This window comes from Diadema setosum, chromosome 1 (genome assembly GCF_964275005.1).
Source record: "Diadema setosum chromosome 1, eeDiaSeto1, whole genome shotgun sequence".
In the NCBI taxonomy this organism is placed as follows: domain Eukaryota; kingdom Metazoa; phylum Echinodermata; class Echinoidea; order Diadematoida; family Diadematidae; genus Diadema; species Diadema setosum.
Window position 1 is genome coordinate 51,573,585 of NC_092685.1, and position 25,117 is coordinate 51,598,701.

Here is a 25,117-nt window from a genome sequence, read left to right on the forward strand (position 1 = left end):
CTAAAATTATTTAGAAATCAAGTGTTCCAAAAGCATGCTAAATTGTGCAACAGACTTCAAAATCCAGTTGTGAGTCCGTGGGAGGTAATTACAATATGAATGTAGCAGTGACTCGTTGGCATCATTCTATAACAGAAATGATGACGCATGGTGAATTCTTTAGTCCCATTTCCAAATCTCTTTATAATTGTGTTGTAATACTGCTTTGACTTGAATAGCTTGTGAACACACACATACACATATATAGAGAGCCTTGTTTTTCATGACCAATCACTGCCTATACTGACGTCGTCTTAGATTTTTCCTGAACTGACTTGTCACCGTTCAAACTCAACTGTCCGTCTGTGATATTGTATTGCAGTCGCGATGTGGGAAAATACGAGGCGTTGGCTGCTGACATGCCTGTGTGCATGATGGGGAACCCCGTCACACCGTTGTACGACAGGTCCATGGGTATTTCAGGGGCAGCGTGGTAGTTCTTGTACATGGATGCAGCCTCTCCGTAGCCCGCCGCTGCTGCTGCCTGGTACGCCCTCGTGGTGAGGTTGACCGCAGCGCCGTAGTGCTGCAAGTTGTTGTACTGTCCGTAGTTGGCATAGGCTGCCATGCCGGCGTACGGGGAGGAGACAGATCCAAGCATGCGGGTGTGAGAGTTGTACAGGCTTGGCTCCTGTTTGACCATGTTACGCATTGAGTCAAGACTTTCCATCGACGGGCTCTGGGTAAGAGGGGATGGGATGGGGTACACCGTCTCGTGTTTATTGGAGGAGGGGGTGACAAAGCGGCTCCCCGTTGAGGGGACATCGGTGGTATAAAGGGGGGCGATACTGTCAGTGTTTGTTGGCCTGGCTTTGGGTGATGTTAATGAGCTGACTGGAGGCAGTGAGAATTGATTCTTAGCAGAGTCTGAGAGAGGAGGGGTGAGGAGGGACTCAGGGGTTTTGGGACTGGGAGTAGTGAACACCCCTTTGGCTACTGAAGTTAGAGAGCTGGCCATGCCGAGTCGCGAGTGACTGCTGTCCGGTGATGGGATCATTCCATTGTGATCAGGGGGGAGTTCTCTGTTGGGAGGATTCTCCCAACCAGCTGATGACACCCTGATGATATCCTCACCGTCATGCTTATCCGTGTGTCTAACACTAAGAGCTAGTAATGAGGATGAGGCTTGTAAACGGTTGCTAGGAGACACTGGTGCTACCGATTGATGCAGTCCTGGTTTGTTGGTGGTCATCTCCCTCGAAGATTTCTCACAGATCTTTAATCTCTCCTGATTCCCTTTATGAAAGCTGTCTGACTCACCATAGTCCCTCTTTTCTCCCAGGACAGTTAGAGTCTTTTCACTGGGACTGTCGGCCCGGATGATGACCTGCTTAGGGCTCGTTGCTATAACAGGTTTGGTCTTTTGACCTTCCACTCTCGCCTGAGCTCTCCTCTTGCTCTCTCTTCCTCCTGCATCTGATCTACTTTCCATGTTGCCATGGTTACCTGAAGACTCATTACGCACGATCTGAGCCCCTCGCTGCTTTTTGTTTTTCCTCCGTTCTGGGCTCTGGGTCCTCTTTCTGGACTTACTGGATCCCAGAGTTTCATGACCTTTGTGGTTATTATTGTTGTTGTCACCTTCTTCTGCAAGGCTAGGATCTGCTATGCCATCCCTTTCATCTCCTGAGAATGCAAAATAAAAAAAAAAAAACACACAAAATGTCAACATTTTCAGGATGAGTTCATCTGCTGGTGTGGTTTTATAAAATCAGTATAATGTTGGTAAAAATTAAAAGACATATCTCAGGAAGAAATCGAAACTATTCATTCTGTTGGGTCTTCATTTTTATGCATGATCATGGGGCTAGTTGGAAAAACTGAACATACATTTTCAATGAGTGCATATACAATAGACAGTTTAGTATGCAATAACGATATTTGCACCTTATTAAGAGTGATATATGCCAAATATTCTTCAGAAAACATTGGTCATTGGCTAGCAACTAATTCTGGCTCATAGCTTTCTAGTGCTTGATGTATGTAAATATCAGTTCAGGCAGGATTAATTTCATTGATATAGAATGTTGACAAGATGGTTCTTGGATGACTCATGTTACAATCAATTTCATTCACTACCTTACTGAAGTGGTGATGATGTTAGTCTCAAATACTGCATTCTCACAGATAATAGATTCATATCTTGTGAAGAAAGGCACAGCAAATATTACAATATCACAAGAAAGAGAAGTCCTTTAAAGAGAGTGTTTCAAACAAGACACAATATCATACTTTTTTTGTGCTGCATCTTAAAGTATTCTTTCGAACATTAATGTCTTCATACAAAAAGTGAAGAAATATACCTCTTGGTGCTCTAAAAACCCTGTAATGATTGACATGATCGAGCTTCAACCCTTTCAATACCATGGGCAACATCATCACGTAAAATAACCATGGGATTTTAAGATGCCAGTAGTATAAGGGTTAAAGGGAAAATCAACTCTATTTTTAAAATGACTTTATAAAGAGAGTAAAATCATACAGTCAGAATGGTGGATGTCTCATTAACCCATTGAAGACTAGTGGTGAGAATACTCAGGCAGGTGTCTATGGGAAATGTGTGTTATAGTAAAATCAGCTGGTCTTCAATGGGTTAAGTTGGATATAATGTTAGAAAGTTTTGACTTTCAGACTGGCTTTCATGAAAGAGTGATAGAAGTAACACTCACATATGAAAATCATCCAAGTTGATGACATTGATCTGTAACACTTCCATTGATTTGTACAATAAAAAAATGATTTAGAAACTGTAATAACTTCTCTCCGGGAAGAAGCCTTTATTGCTAAATTATCATTACTGTAGAATATAGTTTCTTCAGATATGTAAACATATAGTTTCTTCTGTTAGATTCTGCACAGATAAGGGAAATATGATTAAGTTTTTCATGCAAACAAATGGAAGACAAATAACAGGACATTAACCATCTCATTTGCATATGTTATGTAATTGTGACAGACATTACTGTTTTGTACACACATGACAAACTTTCTAATTTATTTATTTTTTCATTTCATGTCTAATTTTATGTATTGACACTATTCTGTATGCCTGATTCTGATATATCCACATCAATCAACTTGAGTGGAATGTTCCTTTCAGATGAGAGAAACAAGGACAAACCTGAGCTGTGACGTGGAGAGGTTTTTGGTCTTGCCGTGGCTGAATTGAGAAGAAGGAGACCATCTTCAGAGGGCAGATTAGTCACCTGACTAATGTCCATGATCACATTGTCGAACTCCACACGGCTGAAGAAAACAAGAGAAATCAGGGGCAAAATTTAATTCCTATCGTTATTTCATAACTCTAAACCCACAGAAAGGCGCAGATTAGGATTCTCTATAATGAACCCAAACATGTAATTTGGAACAACCGACTCAAATTTTTTAACCCGTTGAGGACAGACTGATTTTGCTATGACACGCATATTCCATAGACGCTTGCTGGAGTATACTTGGGACTCGTTCTCAATGGTTAAAGTTTGTCTTACCTGGGAGAGTAATCTTTTTCTCTACCTGCTGTCAAAATTTGGCAGCTTAAAACAAAACTGAAATTAAGATTTCAATCATTTTTCTTTACCATATGTTTGGGGAGGGGCACTGCTTTACAGAGAAATTGGCCTGAGTGACCCTAATCTTTGAATCTTCTCTTCTCCCTTTTCTATGAAACTGCACTTCCTACTTCTTTCTTCTTTTCATCACTTTTTGAATACTTAAAGATGATCCACCTTTACAAGCTATATATCATTTTAAAGTATAGAGCTTGCTCTTTTAAACTATTTGGAAAAAGTGGAAATTCATTTCAGCCTACTTTTTCTGGGTTTTGAGCTGGGTGGTCATATTTGTCCTGTTGTATGCAATTTGCACTGATTTATTCAAACTTGAAAACTTTGCCATGAAAACTATTTAAAAGGAGAGCTTGGTTTCCTTCAATTTTACCTCACATGAGCCAAACATGACTAGGTACAGCTTTGTCTGGATAGAGAAATTCAAATAAAATTATAACAGCTAGAAGGCACCTGCTGCCCAATGTCTTGAATCTTTTTTTTTTTAACAGAAATGAAAATGACCGTAGATTCATACAAGACATCCATATATCTCACATATTCATACTACTTGAAATCAATTTGGAGAAGGTGGTCGTCAAGTGATGCTGAAATCAGTGAATTACCCATGCACTACCTACTGAAATACATGTGAAAAATATTGACATTTTGTGAGAATGAAGGCAACAGTGTTACAGAGGAAGCACAGGCAAGCAAGAAAGACAGAAAAAAAGTTTCTCGTGAATTATTCAAATTTCCACGACTGTTTGCCAAGTCCTTGACCAAGGTTCTTGACCAAGGTCCTTGACCTTATGGAGAGGACAAGAGCAGCCAGTCAGAGACACATTAGCTGAGGAGTGAGGTAGCATAGAATAGGAAGACACATGTTATTCTATAGACCATGAAACAGTGGAACATTCAGCAGGAAACATACATAACATACCTCTGTTTGTTTGTTTTTTCAGAAATGGGTGCAAGGGGGAGGGGGGAGAACATATTATCTGAAAATGATGGCCTGGTGTCAAACCATGTTGCCTTTGTATCCTGAAAGTCAATATCTGAACCTAGACACTGATTTTTCAGTTGTCAATGGAAAGGATCACAGTACTGTGAGATCAATTATTCAACCTTCTACCAATGTTTATTAACTCATTATGTCCCAAGACACTTAGCTTAACTTGCCAAACTGCTCATTCTGTGCAGAAGAACCACATTATATTGTTTTAAAAGTTTTGGTACATCAACCCATTTAAGTCTAGTCCTGAGTATACTCATGCAAGTGTCCTCTTTAAATATGTATTATAGCGAAATCAGCTTGTCTGCAAGAGTTAAAGCAAAACCTAGTTTCCTCCATGTTTTGATATGATATAAAGAAAGAGAGATTTTGAGGAATATAGAATGTATCTCTCTCTCTATATATATATATATGAAATAATACTAATGATGATGATGATGATAATAAGGTTATGACAATAATGATAATAATAATAATAATAATAATAATAATAATAATAATAATAATAATAATAATAATAATAATAATAATAATAATAATAATAATAATAACAATAATAATAATAATAATAATAATAATAATAATAATAATAATAATAATAATAATAGATAATAATAATAATAATAATGATAATAATAGTGATAATAATAAGGTCTTATTTACCAGGGTAGCCTCATCACTGTTGCCACTGCTTTACCAGAGGGCCTGCCATTATTATCACCCTAGCATACACTTTTATTTTATACACTTGGGTCGAGAGGGACATAGCGGGTAAAAACATCTTGTCCAAGGGCCTAAGCACTTGGCAGGATTCAGACTCGGGTCCTCTGATCCTCTGACTTGATGTCCTCTGAGTCAGGATTCTTCTCCGCTATGCCACAGTGCCCCTAATATAAGTTTGGGCTCGAGTATATAGCTTTCTCTTTACAGCTAAATATGAAAAAAAAAATATATCAATCAGTATATGACAGTGAAAGATTCAAGGATGACTTTACCTGATCACCTGATTGATGAAGATGAAGGAGCTGTCGGTTGAGTTCTTGGCATAGCAGAGTGTAGCTGTCGTCTGCAGCCAGATGTAACCTCCTGCTTTCAGCATCCAGCGGAAGTACCTGGTGATCGTCTGTCCTTTGCTCAACACTGAGGGAGAGAATAATAGGCATGGGGGTAGGATGGTATTCAAAATGGCTTGAAGATTGAAGAACACTGGCGAGTGGAATTTGAATGACTAGAGCTCAAACTTGATATGACATCAGGTTGATTAGAAGGAAGAAAAGAAATGTTCATAGGTGTTTCTTTCCTTGTGAATACATCAACTATTATGTGACTGCCCAGCTCAAAACTCATAAAAAGTTGCATATTAGGATTCACTGTAATGCACCTAAGTATGTCATTTAGCTTGAATGACTCAAATTTTGTTAGTTTGTTGTAACTGGGAGAGTAATTTTTTTTCTACCTACTCTTAAAATTTGGTGTCCTAAAGCAAAACCAAAACTGAGATATCAGCAGGGGCCTTTTTTACACCATTTTTTTTTTGGACAGGTGCTGCTTTCACTATGGAAATAGAAAATGTCTTCATATATGCTTCTGCACTCTAATCTTAAAATCCTCTTTTCTCCCTTTCCTATTAAACTGCACCTCCTAAACTCTCACTTATTTCAATCACTTTTGGGATTAGTTTGGATGGTCCAATTTTAACATTTTATGCATTATTTCAAAGCTTAGAGCTTACTTTTTAAACAGTGTAGAAAAGTTGAAATTCATTTTGGCCTACTATTTGTGGGTTTTGGGCTGAGCAGTCACATATATTGATTTTAAACACTCACTCACTTGCACTGTAGAAGGTAACAATGGTGATGATAGTCATTAAGATGATCTTTCTCTCTTAAAAGAATTACAGAAAATGTGATTAAAACTGCCAGAATGTTACAGCAGCCATGAACTGCGGAAATGAACCAGACATTTCTCCTCAAAAAAAAAAATCCTCATCATCGACTAATGAACCAAAGTACTGCTCATTATTTTTGAATGAAATGAAACATACCAGTCTAATTGAGGCAATTAATGCTCCAGACACTGATGATTTACATGTTTTGTCATGCTGGTACTCTATCCTTAGATTCTTAGAAAGAAAATGACCGAGATATTATGAAAAGGAATTCCTATCAAATAATACACAGGAAATAAACTCTACTGGAATAAAGTGCTGTTACTATGTCAAGGCAAACATTAACATCAAAAAATGCAAAACAAGGCGACCTAGCAGGATATTTGTTATTTCTTCTCTCATCAAAATGTTTACATCATGTAACTTCCTCCTGTTCGAATGCAAAAGTACACAAACTTCTTTGATATGTGAATTTTTTGGTTCTTACAAAGCATGTTACTGAGGACGTTTGAATTGAACAAGTGCAAACTTTTCATCTCCAAAACACTTTACTCCATCTGACCTTCCAATAAGCTATTCTTTTATTCTGAACTGTGTTTATCTGAGACTGCTGCGCTTCTCACTGTTTCTGAATAATTTTGAAACAAAATGGGATGATAAATCACTGTTAAACTCAAAATCTAGAGATTTTAGAAATACCAAATGAAGAAATGTCTGACACATTTATCAGGTTTTGTATGAAGATGAGTCACTTGTATTTACTTGATAAGAAAGTAAAGGTACTGCTCTTGGTATGGCCCTGTATTCAGTGTGTTAGATTTGTCATATCATGCAAACAACGCAAGACATGCTTGCAATTTGAAGCTGCTTTTATGACAGAAATTAATGCTAAACATTGATAACAGTAAAACATTTTCTTCTTACAGCAGTGTGCATTACTAAAAATGGAATGGAGTCACTATGCAATTAATAACAACAAATTCTGAAGGAAGAAAATGATATCAATTTTTGTACTTGAAAGCTTAAGTGATCGCTAATTGTGAGGATATTTCCACACTTTGAAGAAGAATGCATACCCTTGAAGGCTTTTGTGCAATGAGCTGATCTATTCTTGATTGGCATAAGATATTATCTGATATTCCTCAAAAGAGTTCATCTTTGCTTTCATGTAAAGCACACTACAGATGTCTCAGTTACAATGTTCCCTGTCCACACAAAGGTTCAGATTTCAGTGATTTTTTTTTTCACCCACATTTGCACCATGACCTTGTGAAGCACACCGAACAATACATATTCTATGTCTACTGTTGCATCATTCATGGTAATCTATATCGAAGTTGTGCAGTTTGTAGCTTCCGTTTCCCCTACCATGTCATTTAGAGTCGCCATGGAGTCATTTTGTGACCCTACATCAATGTAGCGGTTCCTGTGACTCAGATGAGTGTGACAAAGCAGCGGCACTCATTGCCCCTCAGGAGCTGAATTCCTCTTTCCTCACCCCAGGATTCAGCCGCATTAATGTTGCCATTAGGTCCAATCATAACAAAATTTGCCAGAAGTGTGCATCATTCTGACTTTCCTGCTTAAAAGTAGCCCCAATCAACTCTAGCCCACTTATCTTCAAGCCCATGCTCCTTGTTTTGCACAATTTTAGAGTCATTGTGATTTAGACAAGCCCTGACTTTTATAATGGTATCACTGCCACCATGCATCCAAGCAGAAGCTTGTAGAGAACCTCATTGTTAAAGTGTGATGTCACTTGGGGAATCCCCAGGGAGCGATACTTTTTGAGAGATGGCATTCACAGGAACTGTCCTTCACTTTGGGTGTGACAGGGACAGGATTGGGGAATGAGGAGTGGTTGAAGTTTCAGAACCAGAAGGGTATTGATGCAAAACTGTGATTTCCTGCAAATTGTGTCTGATGTCTGACTGGCTTATACACATGGTATGCATTAGCGCCCTTTTGGCATGACAAGATTTTGATGTTTTTGACTGTTGTGCACCAAGCGATGGAAGATTTTGTCTTTACATCCTTCAGCTTAATACCATGCCCTTGAGGTCATCAACTGAAACTTAAGGAAATACCCATTTGTTATTTCCGTGCTGCCAAACTCTCAAGTTCTCGGCCCCAAAGGGGACCACTAAGGGCCAATAAGTGACAGTCATGACCATCTCCTGTTTATGAAGACACATAATTTACAAACTTGACTCTATCCTATTAGCACTGGGAAAAGAGGGAACCTGATAACGATGACAAATTATTTTGCCAACATTGGCCCTCACAGAAACATGATGGATTCATAACAACACCATCAATGAGTAAAAGTTTAAAACACATCTAGGATTTTCTCGTTACACAAAAATGAGATCTGATAGTTGGAAATTATATAAGAAGAAATCTGAAATCAATTAACTTATAATTGCATACTCCTTTTTGTTAGTCAAAAGGGACAGGGCGCATGAAGGGGAGTGTTGAGGTTCCTTTGTAAACACTCATAGATTCATTCTCATTCCCAGTAATGGTTAAAGTAAAGTTATGTTAATTCCTATTTGCATTTATCATAATATAGTATGGAAATATGAAAACATGATTATCTGCAAATATACTGTAAAATCAAAAGTTTGTGTGAATTTTGCGAGAGCCAATGTTCATGCAATCAAAATGCATGCAAAAGTTCTTGTCTATGCTATATGCACTGAATGTCAGTGGCAATTCAGTGGCAATCAAAAAAGGCTATACCTTTTTGCTTTACAGTATTATATCTAAACATCTTTATAATATTATGTATGTATATATGTATATATATATATATATATAGCAATAATAAAGTCACAACAGAAGAATGCAGGGAATGCATTAATAGCCAATCTTGATTTAATGAATAATCCGAATTTTCGAGGATCCTTCCTCTTCTTCAGGGATGACAGTGCGAATATTCACAATGATTATTAAGCGTGAGGTGTTACTACCCTGCTAGCGCGCGCAATATGTGTAACCAAAACAAAAAAATAATAGATAATAACAACAAACGCATGTTGTGCGCTTATGAGTGTCATACTCTACGTCATAATAGATAAAACGTCACACTAGGATTGCGCGCGCTGCACAAAAAGATCATGAGACAATAATAGCAATAATAGAAACGTCATAAAGGCAATGAAGTTAACATGATACAATAAAGGTGCCAATGGATTTTCACAGTGATATGTCAATATCCCACCAGCGCGCGTAGTCTCAGTGTAACCAAAACAAAGGATAACAAATAATAACAATAAACGCATGCTGAGTTGGGCGAATATATGAGTGCCATACTGTGCGTTATAACAGAGAAGACGTCACAATGAGATGGCACGCGCTGCGCAAAGGAGACAATAATTATGAACGATAATAGAAACGTCATAATGGCAATGAAGTGATACAATCTGTCACGTGCTTGTACGCATTATATAGAGGAGGAGAGACGAGAGAGCAAAAAGTAGGAAAGGAGGGAATAAGGAGAGAAGAAAGAAGGACACAAGAAAAAATGAGGAAAGTGTCATAATATACATGAGGTACACTTACTCGTGACACATCAATACTGCGCAAGTTGTCCAGTACCAGAAAAATAAATTGAAGACCTCTACAAGGGTGAAATTATCAATAGCAGAGTAGCAACTAAAATAGTTATCTGAAGAAAGTGTATGGGCTGAGCCAGGAAAGATCTTTGTTCATGCCTGTTTCAAAACTGCGGCCCCGAACAATGGATCGCAGTTCTGCCCACTTCCTGTCTTCAGCCGATTTGTAACCCCCGCCAAAGATGCAGACTTTCAAGTCTTTCATCGAATGACGGGGGTCACTGAAGTGGTTCACCACTGGAGTATCTTTACGCTTCAGGATTGAGCTTTTGTGATTATTAAACCTCATGCGGAACTTCGTGCTTGTCTCACCTATATATGACACCCCTGGGCATTTAGTGCACATGATGCAGTAAAGCACATTGCTAGAGTCGCATGTGTGGTCCGGTGGTTTGATTCTGAGTGACGGAGAGATTTGCACCACGGTTTCTGTCACCAGATGGTTACAAATTTGACATCGTGGTTTGTCGCACCTCTTGTTACCTTTTGGGGTTGCAGGTTTTGGTAACTCACTCCGCACCAGAAGTGATCTCAAGTTGGGCGGTTGTCTTTGGGAGTGTAGAGGTGGTTCCCCCAATATTGTAGAAAGTCTGTGATCAAGTTGAATATTCGCCCACTCTTTCTTGGTCGTGGAGACAAACTTTTTGACTTGTGGGTGGAATGTAGTAACGAGAGGAATGCGATCGTTCCTCTCATCTTTAGGTTTAGAGTCTAACAGGTCTTCTCTCCGTTTGTCACTGACCCTTTTGAGTGCATTGTTCACGAGGCGAACTGGATAACCCCTTCTGACAAAATGTTCTCCCAGACGTACAGCATCTTCTTCAAACACCTTGGGGTCAGAGGTGATCTGCTTATATCTGACTAGTTGGCTGTATACAATTGATTGCTTTGTGTGCAAGGGGTGGAACGAATTGTAATCTAAGTAGGTGAAGGAATCCGTGGGTTTAACATACACACTGGTGGAAAGCAAGTTACCATTCTTAGACACATGTACACAAATTTAATTCGGATTATTCATTAAATCAAGATTGGCTATTAATGCATTCCCTGCATTCCTCTGTTGTGACTTTATTATTGCTATTTCTAGTACTGCCAATACGCGGAACAACTACAATATATATATATATATATATATATATATATATATATATATATATATATATATACATACATATATATATATAGGTGTCCTACATTAAAGACATAATTTACCATTTGCAGATAAAACAAAAACCCAGCTTTAGAGCTTCAAAATACCTAGTTCTAAAAAGTGAGTTAGGGATAGAAACCAATGTAAAAATGATAACCTGAAGAAAAAAAACCCCAGAAAATGTGAACAATAGTGATAATAATGTTTCTAGAATAAATCCATCTACAGTTATGGTTTATTGAAAAAAAAATAGTGATATCTCCTCATATTTTAGTCTTTATTGCAAAATCTTTACAGGGTAGGATGTTTCGTGATACAACTGACCTACACATATGCATCAAATGTGGTATCTCAAACATTTTTTAAATCACTGCTCCCAAAGGTAAACTGTACCTTTAAAATACGTAGATTGCAAACATATAATATTCAAATGTTTCACATAATCTTCTCTGTTAGCTGACATGAGTGACTCTGCAAACTATTAATTGGCAGGACATAGACATGTTTAGTATAAGTGATAAGCAACACATATATATTAACAATTATTTTTTTAATACATCATCTTTTGATGCTGTTTGTGTACCTGGCATAAGAATCCAAAGAGGACACTCTGGCACACAGGGTATGACACAATACTTGAAATTACATTTGCATCACCCGAACAGGTATATGATATCAAACAAACACTTACGGGTGCCTTGATATGTTAATTACTGCTATTTCATGACAAATACTCCAAAATCTCTTCCTGAGAAATAATAATAATTGCATCATCACATTTGTCCTAAGCTTAACCTCTCCTATTTCTTAAAGTAGATTTAATCTCAGTTTTATCCTCTATCCCCAGGTCTTTTGGTTTTTCTCATGTCTGGTTGCAATCATTATATGACTTTACCACTTAAGATTTATTTCAAAAGACAGACTCATAAAAATGATAAACTTGGCCCTTTATGACAGCAATATTTTTTAACTTATATATACTTCTACAAAGGTCGCACAGCATGCAGTACACCTTCTGGGTAGGCTACACCTGCATAATACTTTCAAGCAGCCATTAAATCAAATTTCACTCTCCAGTCTGAAATCAATCGATTTGTAGCTCTTCTATATCCATCAGTTAATCCCATCACCTACCCATGTTTGACATAACATTTGTTGATATTTGGGTTCATCTTAATCTTAAAACACTTCAGCTTTTAAAGACAATAATGTCTAAGTTTCAATTTCTCACAAGAATGCATGTTGGACAGTTAAGGCAGTTTAAAACATCTTTCCTTTTTCTGTCCCCTTGTTCAAATGCTTTTCAAGGCCTATGATAAATCACTTAATAAGACAGTCCAGAATACCCTGATGGTTACTATTTGCTGATATCAAACAAATTAATCAAAGCAGTACATGTCTACTTTTATCTGCTATAACTATAATCACAGGAAAGTTTGTTCCAAGCTTCTTGTGCTACTTTACTCAGCATAAATCAATCATCAACTGAATTGCAAAACACACACATATACACAGACAGAACAAAACAGCAGTACATTCCTAATTAAACATCTGGGTCATAGGCAGAAATAAACTGCAAATGTAATAATCCATCCATTTTTCATCTTAATGATTAAGTGAATTGTTCGTGAAATAATTTTTTCTTCGAAAATGTTATTATACCCAAATCTTTATATTACTGCTGTATTCTCATTTGTATATTTTTTTAAGAGTTGCAAAATAAGTTGAACTGAATTGAACTGAATTGAATTGAATTGAATTGAATTGAATTGAATTGAATTGAATTGAATTGAATTGAATTGAATTGAATTGAATTGAATTGAATTGAATTGAATTGAATTGAACTGAATTGAATTGAATTGCAGTGATTTGAATTGAATTGAACTTAGATCCCTCTGTTGAAATGTGTTCAAATTCCTTGGACTACATATACGTCTGTAAATTCAGTTTGCACCAGAATAAGAGGGAGGTCAAATCTATGACTGAAACATTGTATTTTTTTTTAAAGAAAAGTTTCAAAAGAAAGTTTGTCTTCCTTACAATATCTGTTTATTCTCAGAGGAATGTAATGATGTCATCCAGTGATCATGGCATGATGATAAAAAGCCCTTTTGTCAAAACTACTCCAGTTACACCCTGTCTACAGCAACCACCTGCCCATAGCAACCACATGGTAATCTTCCAAAAACACGTACGTAGAAACCAGTGTATGGCCACCACCTGCTTTACGCAACCAGCAACAATAGATTTGGTTTCCGCTAGACAGCTTTACACAACGACCCCTAGCAGTGCGAGGGTAGCAATGCGACCAGCTAACTTCAGTTGAAAGCTTGTTGACCTTTGAATCAACTCAAATGCAGCTCTGAAACTTATTCATGGCTCAGGAAATTAGTGATCATTTCAAGAGAGAGGGCAATAAGTGAATATGAATAGATAAATAAATGCCTGTGTGTACATGCTAATACACATGTACACACAGACATATTCAGTGTGTATAATATAGTTGAATATACAGTATACATAGTCAAACCTGCCTTAGCGGCCATCTGTTTTATACAGCCACTAAAAAATGTCCCCCACAAGAAAAGTCACATTCAAGACCATGTCAGAGGGCTTTTATCATCCCCATTCCCCCTCTCTCTTTCTCTCTCTCTCTTTCTAACCCTCATTCAACAAGCATCACGTTGGACCCCCTTGTTTTTCTTCATTGTATAAATGTTATTCATTATTGGTTGCCAAACAGTCAAGCTTTGTTCTTATTCTTGGGAATTTTTCTATATGTAAAGATTAATGCATGTGCTTATATTACAATTGAATATGTATGACTATAATTGTTGAAAATAGTCATATTACTGTTATTTTGTACAATATTAATGAAATTGCAGAGAATTGAAGAACTTGCAAAAGAAAATGGCATGCAGAGAATAAATCAAATCAAATCAAATCAAATCTATCACAACCACCTGTCTATAACAGTTTTCTGTCTCCCTTGGGTGGCCACTATAGACAGGTTTAACAGTAGCACTGTCTTGGCGTATGTGTAATCATTATGGAAAACTGGAAATATCACGACTGCTACCCCTATTGAACCTGTCTACAACAACCACCTGCCTACTAAAGCCACATCCATCTTGTGTTTTCATTGAGCAATCATTATCAAACTATAGACAGGTTTTTACTGCATTTGATATGCACTTAATGTCTTGCTATGTTAGACTTGCCACAGTGAATTAAAGCAAACTTTTCCTTAAGGTATTCCCAGATGCTATGCAAATAAGAGTTGGTTTTGTTTAATTTTTCTTGTTCCTTTCTTTTATCCAAGAACAGAACTGAAGATTATGTGTATATTTGAAGCTGATTATTTGTATTCTAAGCTGATTTATATGTTTGTTTGTTTTGATAATTGTAAAGTGCTTTGAAACATACACGCATTGTAGTAAGTGCTATATAAATATCATATATCATTATTCTTATTATTCAGGAATAACTGTTCCAATGAGTGACTTACGGTCCTGGTGACTATTCCTAATGTGGCAGATGTCCTGAGCATGGAGGAAACCGTAGAAACTCTTCCCGATGACAGAGTCTGCTGAATGGTCCAGGAACTCACTGATCCTATACGGATGGAAACAATGTCATGAAGAATAAAGTCACAGATCAAACAGATCTTTGTCCTCTCAAACTGCTAAAGATATCACATTCAGTTCACACATCTCATCACAATGCATACACAGGGTTCAAGAAATGACTATTTGTTTCATATGGGCTTGAATTTCAAACACAATATTTTTCTTCTGTCTATAATATCATATCAAAGCTAACTATTGCATAGCTCCAGCAGTTACAGAGTAATTATTTTGAGCAATTTCCTTATTTCTCTGAAAAGCCTGAAATGAGGCACATTCTTTAACAAGCTGATTACATTGTTTCCAAGATACACTGAAACTAACACCACACAGCACCCACAATGAAACATCAATGTATTTCCTTTTACATGAAAATAAACATGAGTTCATTCAATGTTACATGTATGTGACAACAGTTTTTATGGCAGAGTTCAACTTCTATCATCAATTCTATATTTGTCAAGCCACCTGTCTTAATATATTGTAGAACCTGGTATATTTATGAGAGGAGATATGTATGACCGGTAGAGATAAGGGTATAAATAAATGATGGTACAGGTAGTTTTATCTCCTAGCACAATATGTTGCATATGAAATGTCATTGGTATGATATCATATTAGTTCAGTTCAGTTCAGTTCAGTTTTTATTTCTGCATTTCAAAATCAATACAAATCCACAAATCAACAAAATACTTACATAGTCATTTACACAGCTAATATTCGTAACGTTTGGATCTTACATACATTTTTTTTTTTTTTTTCAAGAACGAATATCATATATGAAAGGAAGCAATAGGAAATGATAAAAATGAAATGCAGGGGACCATCATCATAAGCTAAGCTTGACGAGGAAGATGGCCCCAGGTAAAGAGATACATAAAGAAAATCTTGCCACTCACTGAGTGGGGGGGTAATTGTGCAAAGGGCACAACGAAGAGATACATAAAGAAAATCTTGCCACTCACTGAGTGGGAAGTAAATTGTGCGAAGGGCGTGCGGTGCAGTGCGGTGTGCATTGTGTTGGGATGAATCTTGGTTTGTACGTTGAGTGTTATTTTGTGTATCAGTGTGATGAGGTGAATATTACTTCAGTTATGGCCGTGAACTCATTGTTTAGGGTGTTTGTTGACCAGGTGGTATGAATATTTTTATGTGTCAGAAGTATACTGGATTATGAGGGTGTTTTTTAGTTCTCGTTTAAAAATGTTCAACGACGTACGTTGTTTTAAATTAGGGGGTAAAGAATTCCAAATATCTGGTCCATTGTGCTTTAAAGATTTTTGAGCTAAAATGATTCTGGGGTTTTCGAGATGGTAATCGGACGACTGACGTGTTGGATATGAATGAACGGTGAAATTTGGAGTAAAGAAGCCATCAAAAATTTTTGGAAGACAATTAAATGTATATTTATACATAAAAACAGCAGTTTGAAAGGTGTGAAGATCCTCAATTTTCAATGTTTTTAGTTGATGAAATAGGGGATTGGATGGGGATAAGTAACGGGAATTGGTAATCAAACGTACAGCACGTTTTTGGAGAGTAAGAATTGGATTAATTTTAGTTGAGCCACAGTTTCCCCAAACGATATTGCAGTATGTGATATGTGGTAAGATTAATGCATTGTATAGAATAGTCAGGGAATTTTGAGAAATGAAGTTTTTCAGTCGATATAAAATTCCTACAGTTCTTGAGACGGACGTGTGGATATTATGAATGTGATCGTTCCAAGTTAAACTCGAGTCAATTGTGATTCCTAAAAATTTAGTAGATCTTACTTCAGTTAAAGATAATCCATCAATATTGATATTATAACTGCTGTTAATGTTCTGTGAAGCAGTAGGTTTAAAACGTATAAAATTTGTTTTAGAGACATTAAGGGATAATTTATTACATATAAACCATCGGGAGACTTTGTCTATTTCCGTGTTCAGAGTATTAAACAGTGTTTCGAGGTTCTCATGGGAGTAAAAAATATTAGTATCATCCGCAAAAAGTATAAATTTAAGAGTTTTTGATGTATTTGCTGGACATATGACACTTTTATAAATTTCATTCATGCAGTAATTACTGTTTTCATTGATGGAATTCTTTTTGAATATCTATGAATCATAGACAGACAGACAGCTAGACAGACAGACAGACAGACACAGACACAAACACACACACACAAACACACACACACACAATCAAGAGGCAGGTGTCTTACTTGGCTTCACAGAAGGTGATTGTCAAGTCCAGATCCACCTTGCACATAAACATGGTGGGGTCCAGCCGCACCTCACTGATGGTGGGCGGGGGCAGTGAGTAACCCATGGCAACAAAGCCCATGACGGTTGGTGTGTGGTGGTTGTACTGTGAAACAACCAGCTCCGGCCTCATCGTTCCAGTAACCTGAATCACCTGGAACGAAAAAACAAACAAACACACAAACAAAAACAAAAACAGTAAAGGAACACAGTTACATCTTTAGGGGAGAGTGTGGTATGCAAAAAGTTCAGTTTATTTATACATGTAGTTGATAATCTAAGTGAAAAAAATGGTATACCCATGCTATCATCGAATAGAGTTTCAATCTTGTATTTTTTTTTTTGGCACATGACTTATCCTATTACCCATATTACATACAGACATAATTGCTAAGAAATATGCAAAATAAGGCAATTTGCTTGTCATATAGATCGTGAACCATTTTTTAAAAAGTCAAGAGTTTAAGAAGGATTTAAAGCATGTGACTATTGCAGCATTCTTTTTTAAAGCAATCTCTGATCATGTTTGAATGCTATGTCTCCAGCACACTTGACTTCTTATTTCATAGTTTATTTTCTAATACCTCCATTTCCAGTGGCCAGGTCCTGACCATTACTTGATATGTTGTCGGATATTTAGTACTGAAAAAATGCCACCTGAAAACTCAAAGTCTGAATAATAGAAATATACTAGAATTAGAAATTCACGTTTTGCAACTTTATCATTCCTTGATAATGTGACAAGTCTCATATTTTATCACGTTTAAAAAAAAGAAAGAAATCTTCAAATCTTCTTGCCAAGCAAATATATGAGTCATGCTGAGTAATACCAAAATACTACTAAGTTTGAAGGTACACACTTAGGCCTGAATTCACGAAGGTGGTACAATTGAAACCATGGTTTAAACCATGGTTTATGCAAATTTCTTCTGCGTAAATATGATTGACAAATTGCGTATGCCAACAGATGTCTAGAAGCAAACACACATTGATATACACATGTCAAAGGTAAGCCCATTTCACGCTTATTTTAGACCATGGTCTACATTTGGACCATTGTCTAAGTTTATAACACCTTCATGAATTAGGGCCTTAATGTCCCATCAATGGATGAGCTCAAACAAGGGAGGTTTTTCTCTGTCTACTGTTAGAAATACACTTGTTATGTTGTGGACCTGAGGCATTAGAGCTCTAGATATTTGCCAAGTAAATGCTATGAAAGATGATGCTACTTCAGTGAAAAAATAATGTTCTGGGGCCCGTTGCATAAAAGTTACTATTATGGTAACTTTGCCATCTAATGGTAACTTCCATGGAATTCTTGATTTTGATTGGCTGTTGAGTATTGTTGCCATGGTAGTTTATACCATTGGATGGCAAAGTTACCATAATAGTAACTTTTATGCAACAGGCCCCAGCTGCACATGCACAAGACAGCTGTTCATATTGTACAACCCGGCTGCATCTTCTCAGCGTTCGTGTTGCAAATCTAAAGCTTGCTATTTATAAAAAAGGGGGGGGGGGAGGAAGAGGAGGCTCAACTTGATTTTATGCCAATGAAATTTCCGCCCACCATGTTATCTATTCCAAATGTTTTGGCTACTCTAAAAGATTCTTTTATCATCACTTTCAACTCTTCACCTCAAATAAAAGTCTTGAAAAATATAATTTGTGTTCTGATGGTTTCCTGTCAGGGGAAATCATAATGACTTTATCACATATCCTGAAAAGTGTACGGAAATAAAACTCACACAGCACTCGGGAAGGAGTCAGAACAAAAGCAATGGTGCAGTTTAGTTTGTATGGTAGTGAGCCAACTTTACTACAGAAATGCTCACTGTGATTATAATTGCTTCTAGGATTTTTATTCATTCTGAACAAAGGGAATGACTTGGCCATAAACCTTAACTAACCGTAGCTTACGCTAACCCTAGCTTTCAGCAAAGTCCTTACAGCTCAAAAGGTTGGACTTTCATGCTTACTGTTTGTAAGTTGGGTTAAACTATTCATCTCTACTGTGTTTGATATCAGTATTCCTTATGTGAGGAGAAGAAAAGCACCAATGTGAAGATGGTCATAATTGACACAGGATGTGCAAAGATGAGGGCAAGAAGGATTTAACTTACAGTCTGCAAGAATTCCCAGCTTATTGAAGGAAGCAGACTTAACCAGAAGAAGAAGAAGAAGAACTTTGAACATGACTGTATTGCCTATGTAACCTTCAGGCTCTAAAATAGTTCTATACAGATTGTGCACTTTCTTTGTCCTTACACTTCACCTTTTCAATACTTGTGAAAAAAAAAAAACAACAAATAGAAATGTGAATGACCTCATAAGTAGTGCTGGTATGCAGTCTTGCCTAGTCTTGTTAGTTCAGTAATTAGATATCATCGGGTGAGAATGAAAAGGACAACTTAACCCACTTCTCATTCTCAACCGACGATATTATTGTTTATGAGGAGACTGAAAACTACAAGCTCTGCTCTTTAGCAGTCTTGTTCATTTCTAATCAATGTTGACTTTTTTTTAATGTAGTCATGTAAGAGCAACAAGGGCTTAGATCGCATGTCTGTATATCCTTTAGAGAGATGAGACCTTCTGGTTGTAACATAACTCTTATGGGTGACTCTACCTTGTAACCTGAAGACTTAAAATGGACACCTCTCTTGGTCAGAGTGGACTTCATGCGGATCAGAAAGGACCTCTCCATCTTTCCAGACGTTGTCGTCATGTTGAGGGCAACGTCTAAATGAGTGTGATAGACAAAACAAAAGAAAGAAATTAGAGATCATGTCTTCTAAATGATTACATCAATAAATGATACTAGAAACATTTCATGATGTTTGTATGGTTCACACCCAAGTGAGAAAATCCACTTACCATTTATATAAGCTCTAGTGTTGTATATAATCACACCTGTCATCAATACAAAAAAAAAAAAAAAAATATATCAACATGATTCAATACAGAAATGTTGGCTAACAAGTGTTTAAGGTTTATGGCAGACACTGACATATCTGTGATACAATACTGCAGCAAAGTAGATTAACAAGTTGAGTTCTGCATTATATAGATTCTTAACTGTCATATTTTTGGTTTGATGAATGAAAATGAACAATAAATTTCCATGAATTCATCATGCTGTGATGAAGAAGTCTGTTTTAATCTCAATAAAGGGTGTAATCTCGGGTGCTGTTCGTTATTCCGAAGGTTCATTATTCCGAAGGTTCGTTAATTCGAAACACACAAATTCCCTATACCTAGAGGTTCGTTAATCCGAACATTTGTGGTGTTATTCCGAAGGTTCGTTATTCCAAAGATTCGTTAATCTGAAAATGAAATTCGGAATAACGAACCTTCGGAATAACAAATCTTCGGACTAAAGAGCCTTCGGAATAACGAACCTTCGGAATAACGAGCTGTAACCATAATCTCATATCACATAGATGACTGTAGGAAAATTGTGTTTTAACAATATCAAATTGTCCTCATCCGGTTGATGATAATCATATTCACATATTGTCCATGCATCATATTATGTCAATGCTCAATAAGATTTTGATAGGTATTGTTGCCATGATTTTACTGAATTCAAGCCAACACCTTTCTGAGTTAAGATTCATCAACACATAAGGCAATCATAGGGATGATTACAACAAACAATAATGATAAAACTATTGTAATGTTTTTATACAAAATAACATATAATCATTACGAAAGTGAAGTCAAATAAAAATAAAATTGTATTTCTGGTCCATCACATTGGCATCAAAGAAATGTCAAGTATGTCAAGAAAAGATGGACATATTTCAAATGTGTATATAACAGTTCTCTTTATGACTCTTTAAACTTCAAGTAACTAGTTAGAACAGTTATTCTCCCATGAAGAGGATATATGACTATCAGACTGACACACTGTGATGAAGAAGACAGTCTGTCTTGGAGACTACCAACTGTGCTCTGTAGATGAACCAAACTCCCTTGTCATGGAGTACAGCTCTTGTTTGTCTATCATTTCAGCAAATGATCAATTCTCTCTTTAAATAGAGAGTCAGCAGTATTTTTCATCACTTTCCAGGTGAATTCATTGGCCTGAATATCACATCCTAACCACAGTTATTTTAGGCAAGCAGCCGTGCGCCTTCTCCAACACATTCTTTCCCTCCTACCATTCTTAAACAAACTCCCCGATTCCCACCCATCATCACAGGAATTTTCCATCCCACCTAATCCAATTAATGGCTACATTAAGGTGTTGCCCAGCTGTAGGAGGTTATACCATTAGACATCATTTATACATGAAGAAGACATTTCATTTTTCTTCATTGGCATAACATATCTGTGTCATGACCCTACAAAAGTGCGTTGCTATCATCAACTACTGTATATATGCCGAATATTTTGCGAGGTTTTTATTTTCACGAATTTCGCGAGTCAGCTGCTATTAAAATTAAAAACACGAAAAAATATTGACTGTAATGCCGATATGAATGTGACGTACCCGTATACATTTCTCCATTCAGTACAGGACTCCACGATCGCGAATTTAACCACTCGCGAAAAATATATGGCATATACAGTATCACTATGCTACTCCGATAGTAAACTCAATCTAGCCCTTCATTCTCTCTCTCTCTCTCTTTTCATAATAATAATAATAATAATAATAATAACAATAATAATAACAATAATAATTATAATAATAATAAAAATAATAATAAGTATCTTATCTACTATCTTACCATTATTCTTAGCATATAATACATATAAATACACACTGTGTGTATATACATATAATATTTGACATGGAAGGTATATAATCATGATCACATAGCTGTACAATGGTGCATCACATTATTGAAACTATCAAGATTACATGATATCATATTTCAAAAAGTCATTAATATGTCTTCTTTACTAGCATAAAAGAATGGAACAAAGATGCAAGGTCACAGTACAGCTGCATGTAATGACTATGTTGATTTAAAATGTTTTAACTACACTGCCCAAAAGTCACCTGAATATCAGTAACCTTAACCCGTTGAGGACGGGTCCAGAGTACACTCGGCAGGTGTCTACGGGAAATGCGTGTTATAGCAAAATCAATCCATCCTCAATGGGTTAACTAACTAATGGTGATAAGAATGCCCCCATGACCTGAAATCAACAGGGGTAAGCTTTATATTCACCATGAAACAAACATCCATAGCCTTAATCGTGGGAGCATCATGCACAGTGGATAAGACTTTCAACATTAAAACATTCAGCGTGTGAGTCGATGGGGCTAACATCCTTGTACAGGATGTTTTTTTTTTTTTTAATCCACAATGCACTTCTCACCCCAGGTGTAAAGATGGGTACCAGCCAATCCTGGGGCAGAAATATTGGCATGTCCTTCAGGGAGAGGAGTATTAACCCATTGAGGACAGGCTGATTTTGCTTCAACACACATTTCCCATACACACCTGTCCCAGTACACTAAGGACTCGTTTTCAACGGATTAACACTGAAGCAGCTACCCTGGGTGAACAAGACCATAATATCTTTTATTATTAAGAACTGTCTGAATGAAAAAAAAATCAAGAAGACATCTACAAGAAGTTTATAGAAAGTTTTTATCACTTTTTTAAAGTAAGATCATGACCCAGTGAGTGAGTTCAACTAGTTCTGAAGGTTGGGTTTCACTGTTCTAACCTAAATCAACTTTGGTGCTGGGGGCTGATCACATTAAGGTGAGGAAGAAATACCAGCACAAGTACCTTATGAATCATTGCGGGATAAATGCTCACATAATGTGATAATGTGTAGTTCGCTTCCATTGAACCAGTTTATTTATGGAAATGCCAATAAACTTTCACTTGCCATTCACTCTATCATTTTCATGCATTTGAAGTTCTCTCCTAATCTTTTAATACTCTGTTTGAAATTTCTACAGGTATCAAATGAAAGCCAAGCAGATAACACAAAACAATTGCTGACCTACCTTTAGATGCACTCTCAAGAATGGGAAGTTAATGACTCGCCATTAATAGAAGGGATAAACTTAAAAGAAAAAAAAATTAAAGGCTAAAATATGACAACCTCATATGTTAAGTAAGTCTTGGACTTTGAGTTTGAAATAAAATCTGAAATTGAAATAAAATGCAACAGTTTTGTCAGTCCACATACACATGTAGTGCACGAGAGGACCTTGGGAGAGCTACATACACTGATTACTACGGCCAGCGCATACGCCACACCACATGTGAACAATTTCAAATCCATGAACGGATAAGATGTTTGTGTGCGCATGCGCTGGCCGTCAATTCAGTGTAGCTCTCCCGAGGTCCTCTCGACCGAGTCACATTCAGTCATCAAATCGAACAGAAAGGGACTATTGGCAAAACCAAACGTTGCCCGAAGCCTGTTTTCAATACTTCAACTTAACTGGTAAGTCTTCAAATTGAAGAAATTTTTGGAGTTTAAGTTGATATTTACCCGCGATACTAAATCTGTCATGATCCTGTAAGCTACAATGCGATGCCCCATTTAGCTATGCGTATGGGGCTGCTGGTCGCAGTTAGCTACTTAGTATGCATATGGGGCTGCACCCTGCTGGTCGCAGTTATCATGCAATAATGGTTTCGTACAATACGTGTACTACCTCGACGCCGTACGGCGGCGGCTCTGGTACGAAACCATTATTGCATGATTACTAAGACATGAGAGCACTTTGGGGCGAGTAAGTCTCACAGTGTTAGTTATATGAAAGGTACTTTAACCTGAAACACAAACTAAGACAAGGAAATTCAGGGAAACTTTTGAGGTAATGCCAAAACTTTATATTATCTTTAACCCCAAAATTCAGATTTTGGCATAAATTCTAATATACTGCTTGTTCGAAGAATTTTTGGGGCAAACTTAACTCTCATTAAAGTGTTCTTAAAGGACAAGTTCACCTTCATAGACATGTGGATTGAGTGAATGCAGCAATATTAGTAGAACACATCAGTGAGAGTTTGAGGGAAATCGGACAATCCGTTCAAAAGTTATGAATTTTTGACGTTTCTGCTCAGTCACTGCTGGATGAGAAAACTACTACAGCTGATGATGTCACATGCGTACAATGATATAAAGGAAATATAAAGAAATTCAACATATTTTCACTTTTCTCGCATAATAAGAGAATGCTTGACTTCCCTCTTTCAGAAGGCAGGGGGAATAATATTACCCTTAACATACATCAGTGACAAGTCGAGGAAATGTGCACTTTTTTCAAAAAGTAACATTTTGTGAAATTCTCTTTCCATTTTCCTTATACTGTTGTACGCATGTGACATCATCACCTGTAATAGTCTTCTCATCCAGCAGTGACTGAGCAGACAATTCAAAAATTCATAACTTTTCAATGTATTGTCTGATTTTCCTCAAACTCTCACTGATGTGTTCTACTAATATTGCTGCATTCACTCAACCCACATGTATATGAAGGTGAACTTGTCCTTTAAAGATCATGATTGTCTTGGAAGGTAATGCATGATGGAAAGAGAAAATAACCTGATGTCCCTGAAATGTACCCTTTTACCTTGGAAATGCCCAAATGCTGTTTTTCTTTTGTGCTGATATAATTCTGCAGTCGCAAACACATACGAATAGTTATTGGACAATTCACACATATTACTGCTCCAATTATTTCCTCATTGCCAGGTTTACAGAATAAGGAAGAGCTTCTCTGTGAATTTCTTCCTTCACAAAAAACAAACAAGAGATGAAAAATGTCATGAATGACTTTAACATTGTGTCGCATTGTCTAAACAGTTGATATTTCTAGTTTGCAAGCTAAGACCATTTTCATATCTCATTAAGATAGTAGCAATGCTCTTTTTACTGGAAATCCTTTTAATATACAGGGGGTCTAGTCTTTTTTTGTTGTTGTGGATAATACATTTAATGAAATGTAAAGGATGCCACCATATTCAACTGAATGTCACTATCCAATTAAATATATTGAATAT

General features: G+C 36.8%; 1 protein-coding gene across 1 annotated transcript in view; it reads right to left on the reverse strand.

The window, feature by feature from the left end:
* Positions 1 to 277: 277 nt before the first annotated feature.
* LOC140232047 (uncharacterized) overlaps positions 278 to 25,117 on the reverse strand; it is a 123,573-nt gene continuing 98,733 nt past the window's right edge. Inside the window, exons 7-12 of the mRNA XM_072312202.1 lie at positions 19,756 to 19,868; positions 17,084 to 17,277; positions 14,760 to 14,866; positions 5,592 to 5,736; positions 3,161 to 3,285; positions 278 to 1,665 (exon numbers count right to left, since the gene is read on the reverse strand). Of these exons, the coding sequence (XP_072168303.1) occupies positions 278 to 1,665; positions 3,161 to 3,285; positions 5,592 to 5,736; positions 14,760 to 14,866; positions 17,084 to 17,277; positions 19,756 to 19,868 (2,072 nt within the window). The remainder of the gene's footprint in view (positions 1,666 to 3,160; positions 3,286 to 5,591; positions 5,737 to 14,759; positions 14,867 to 17,083; positions 17,278 to 19,755; positions 19,869 to 25,117) is intronic.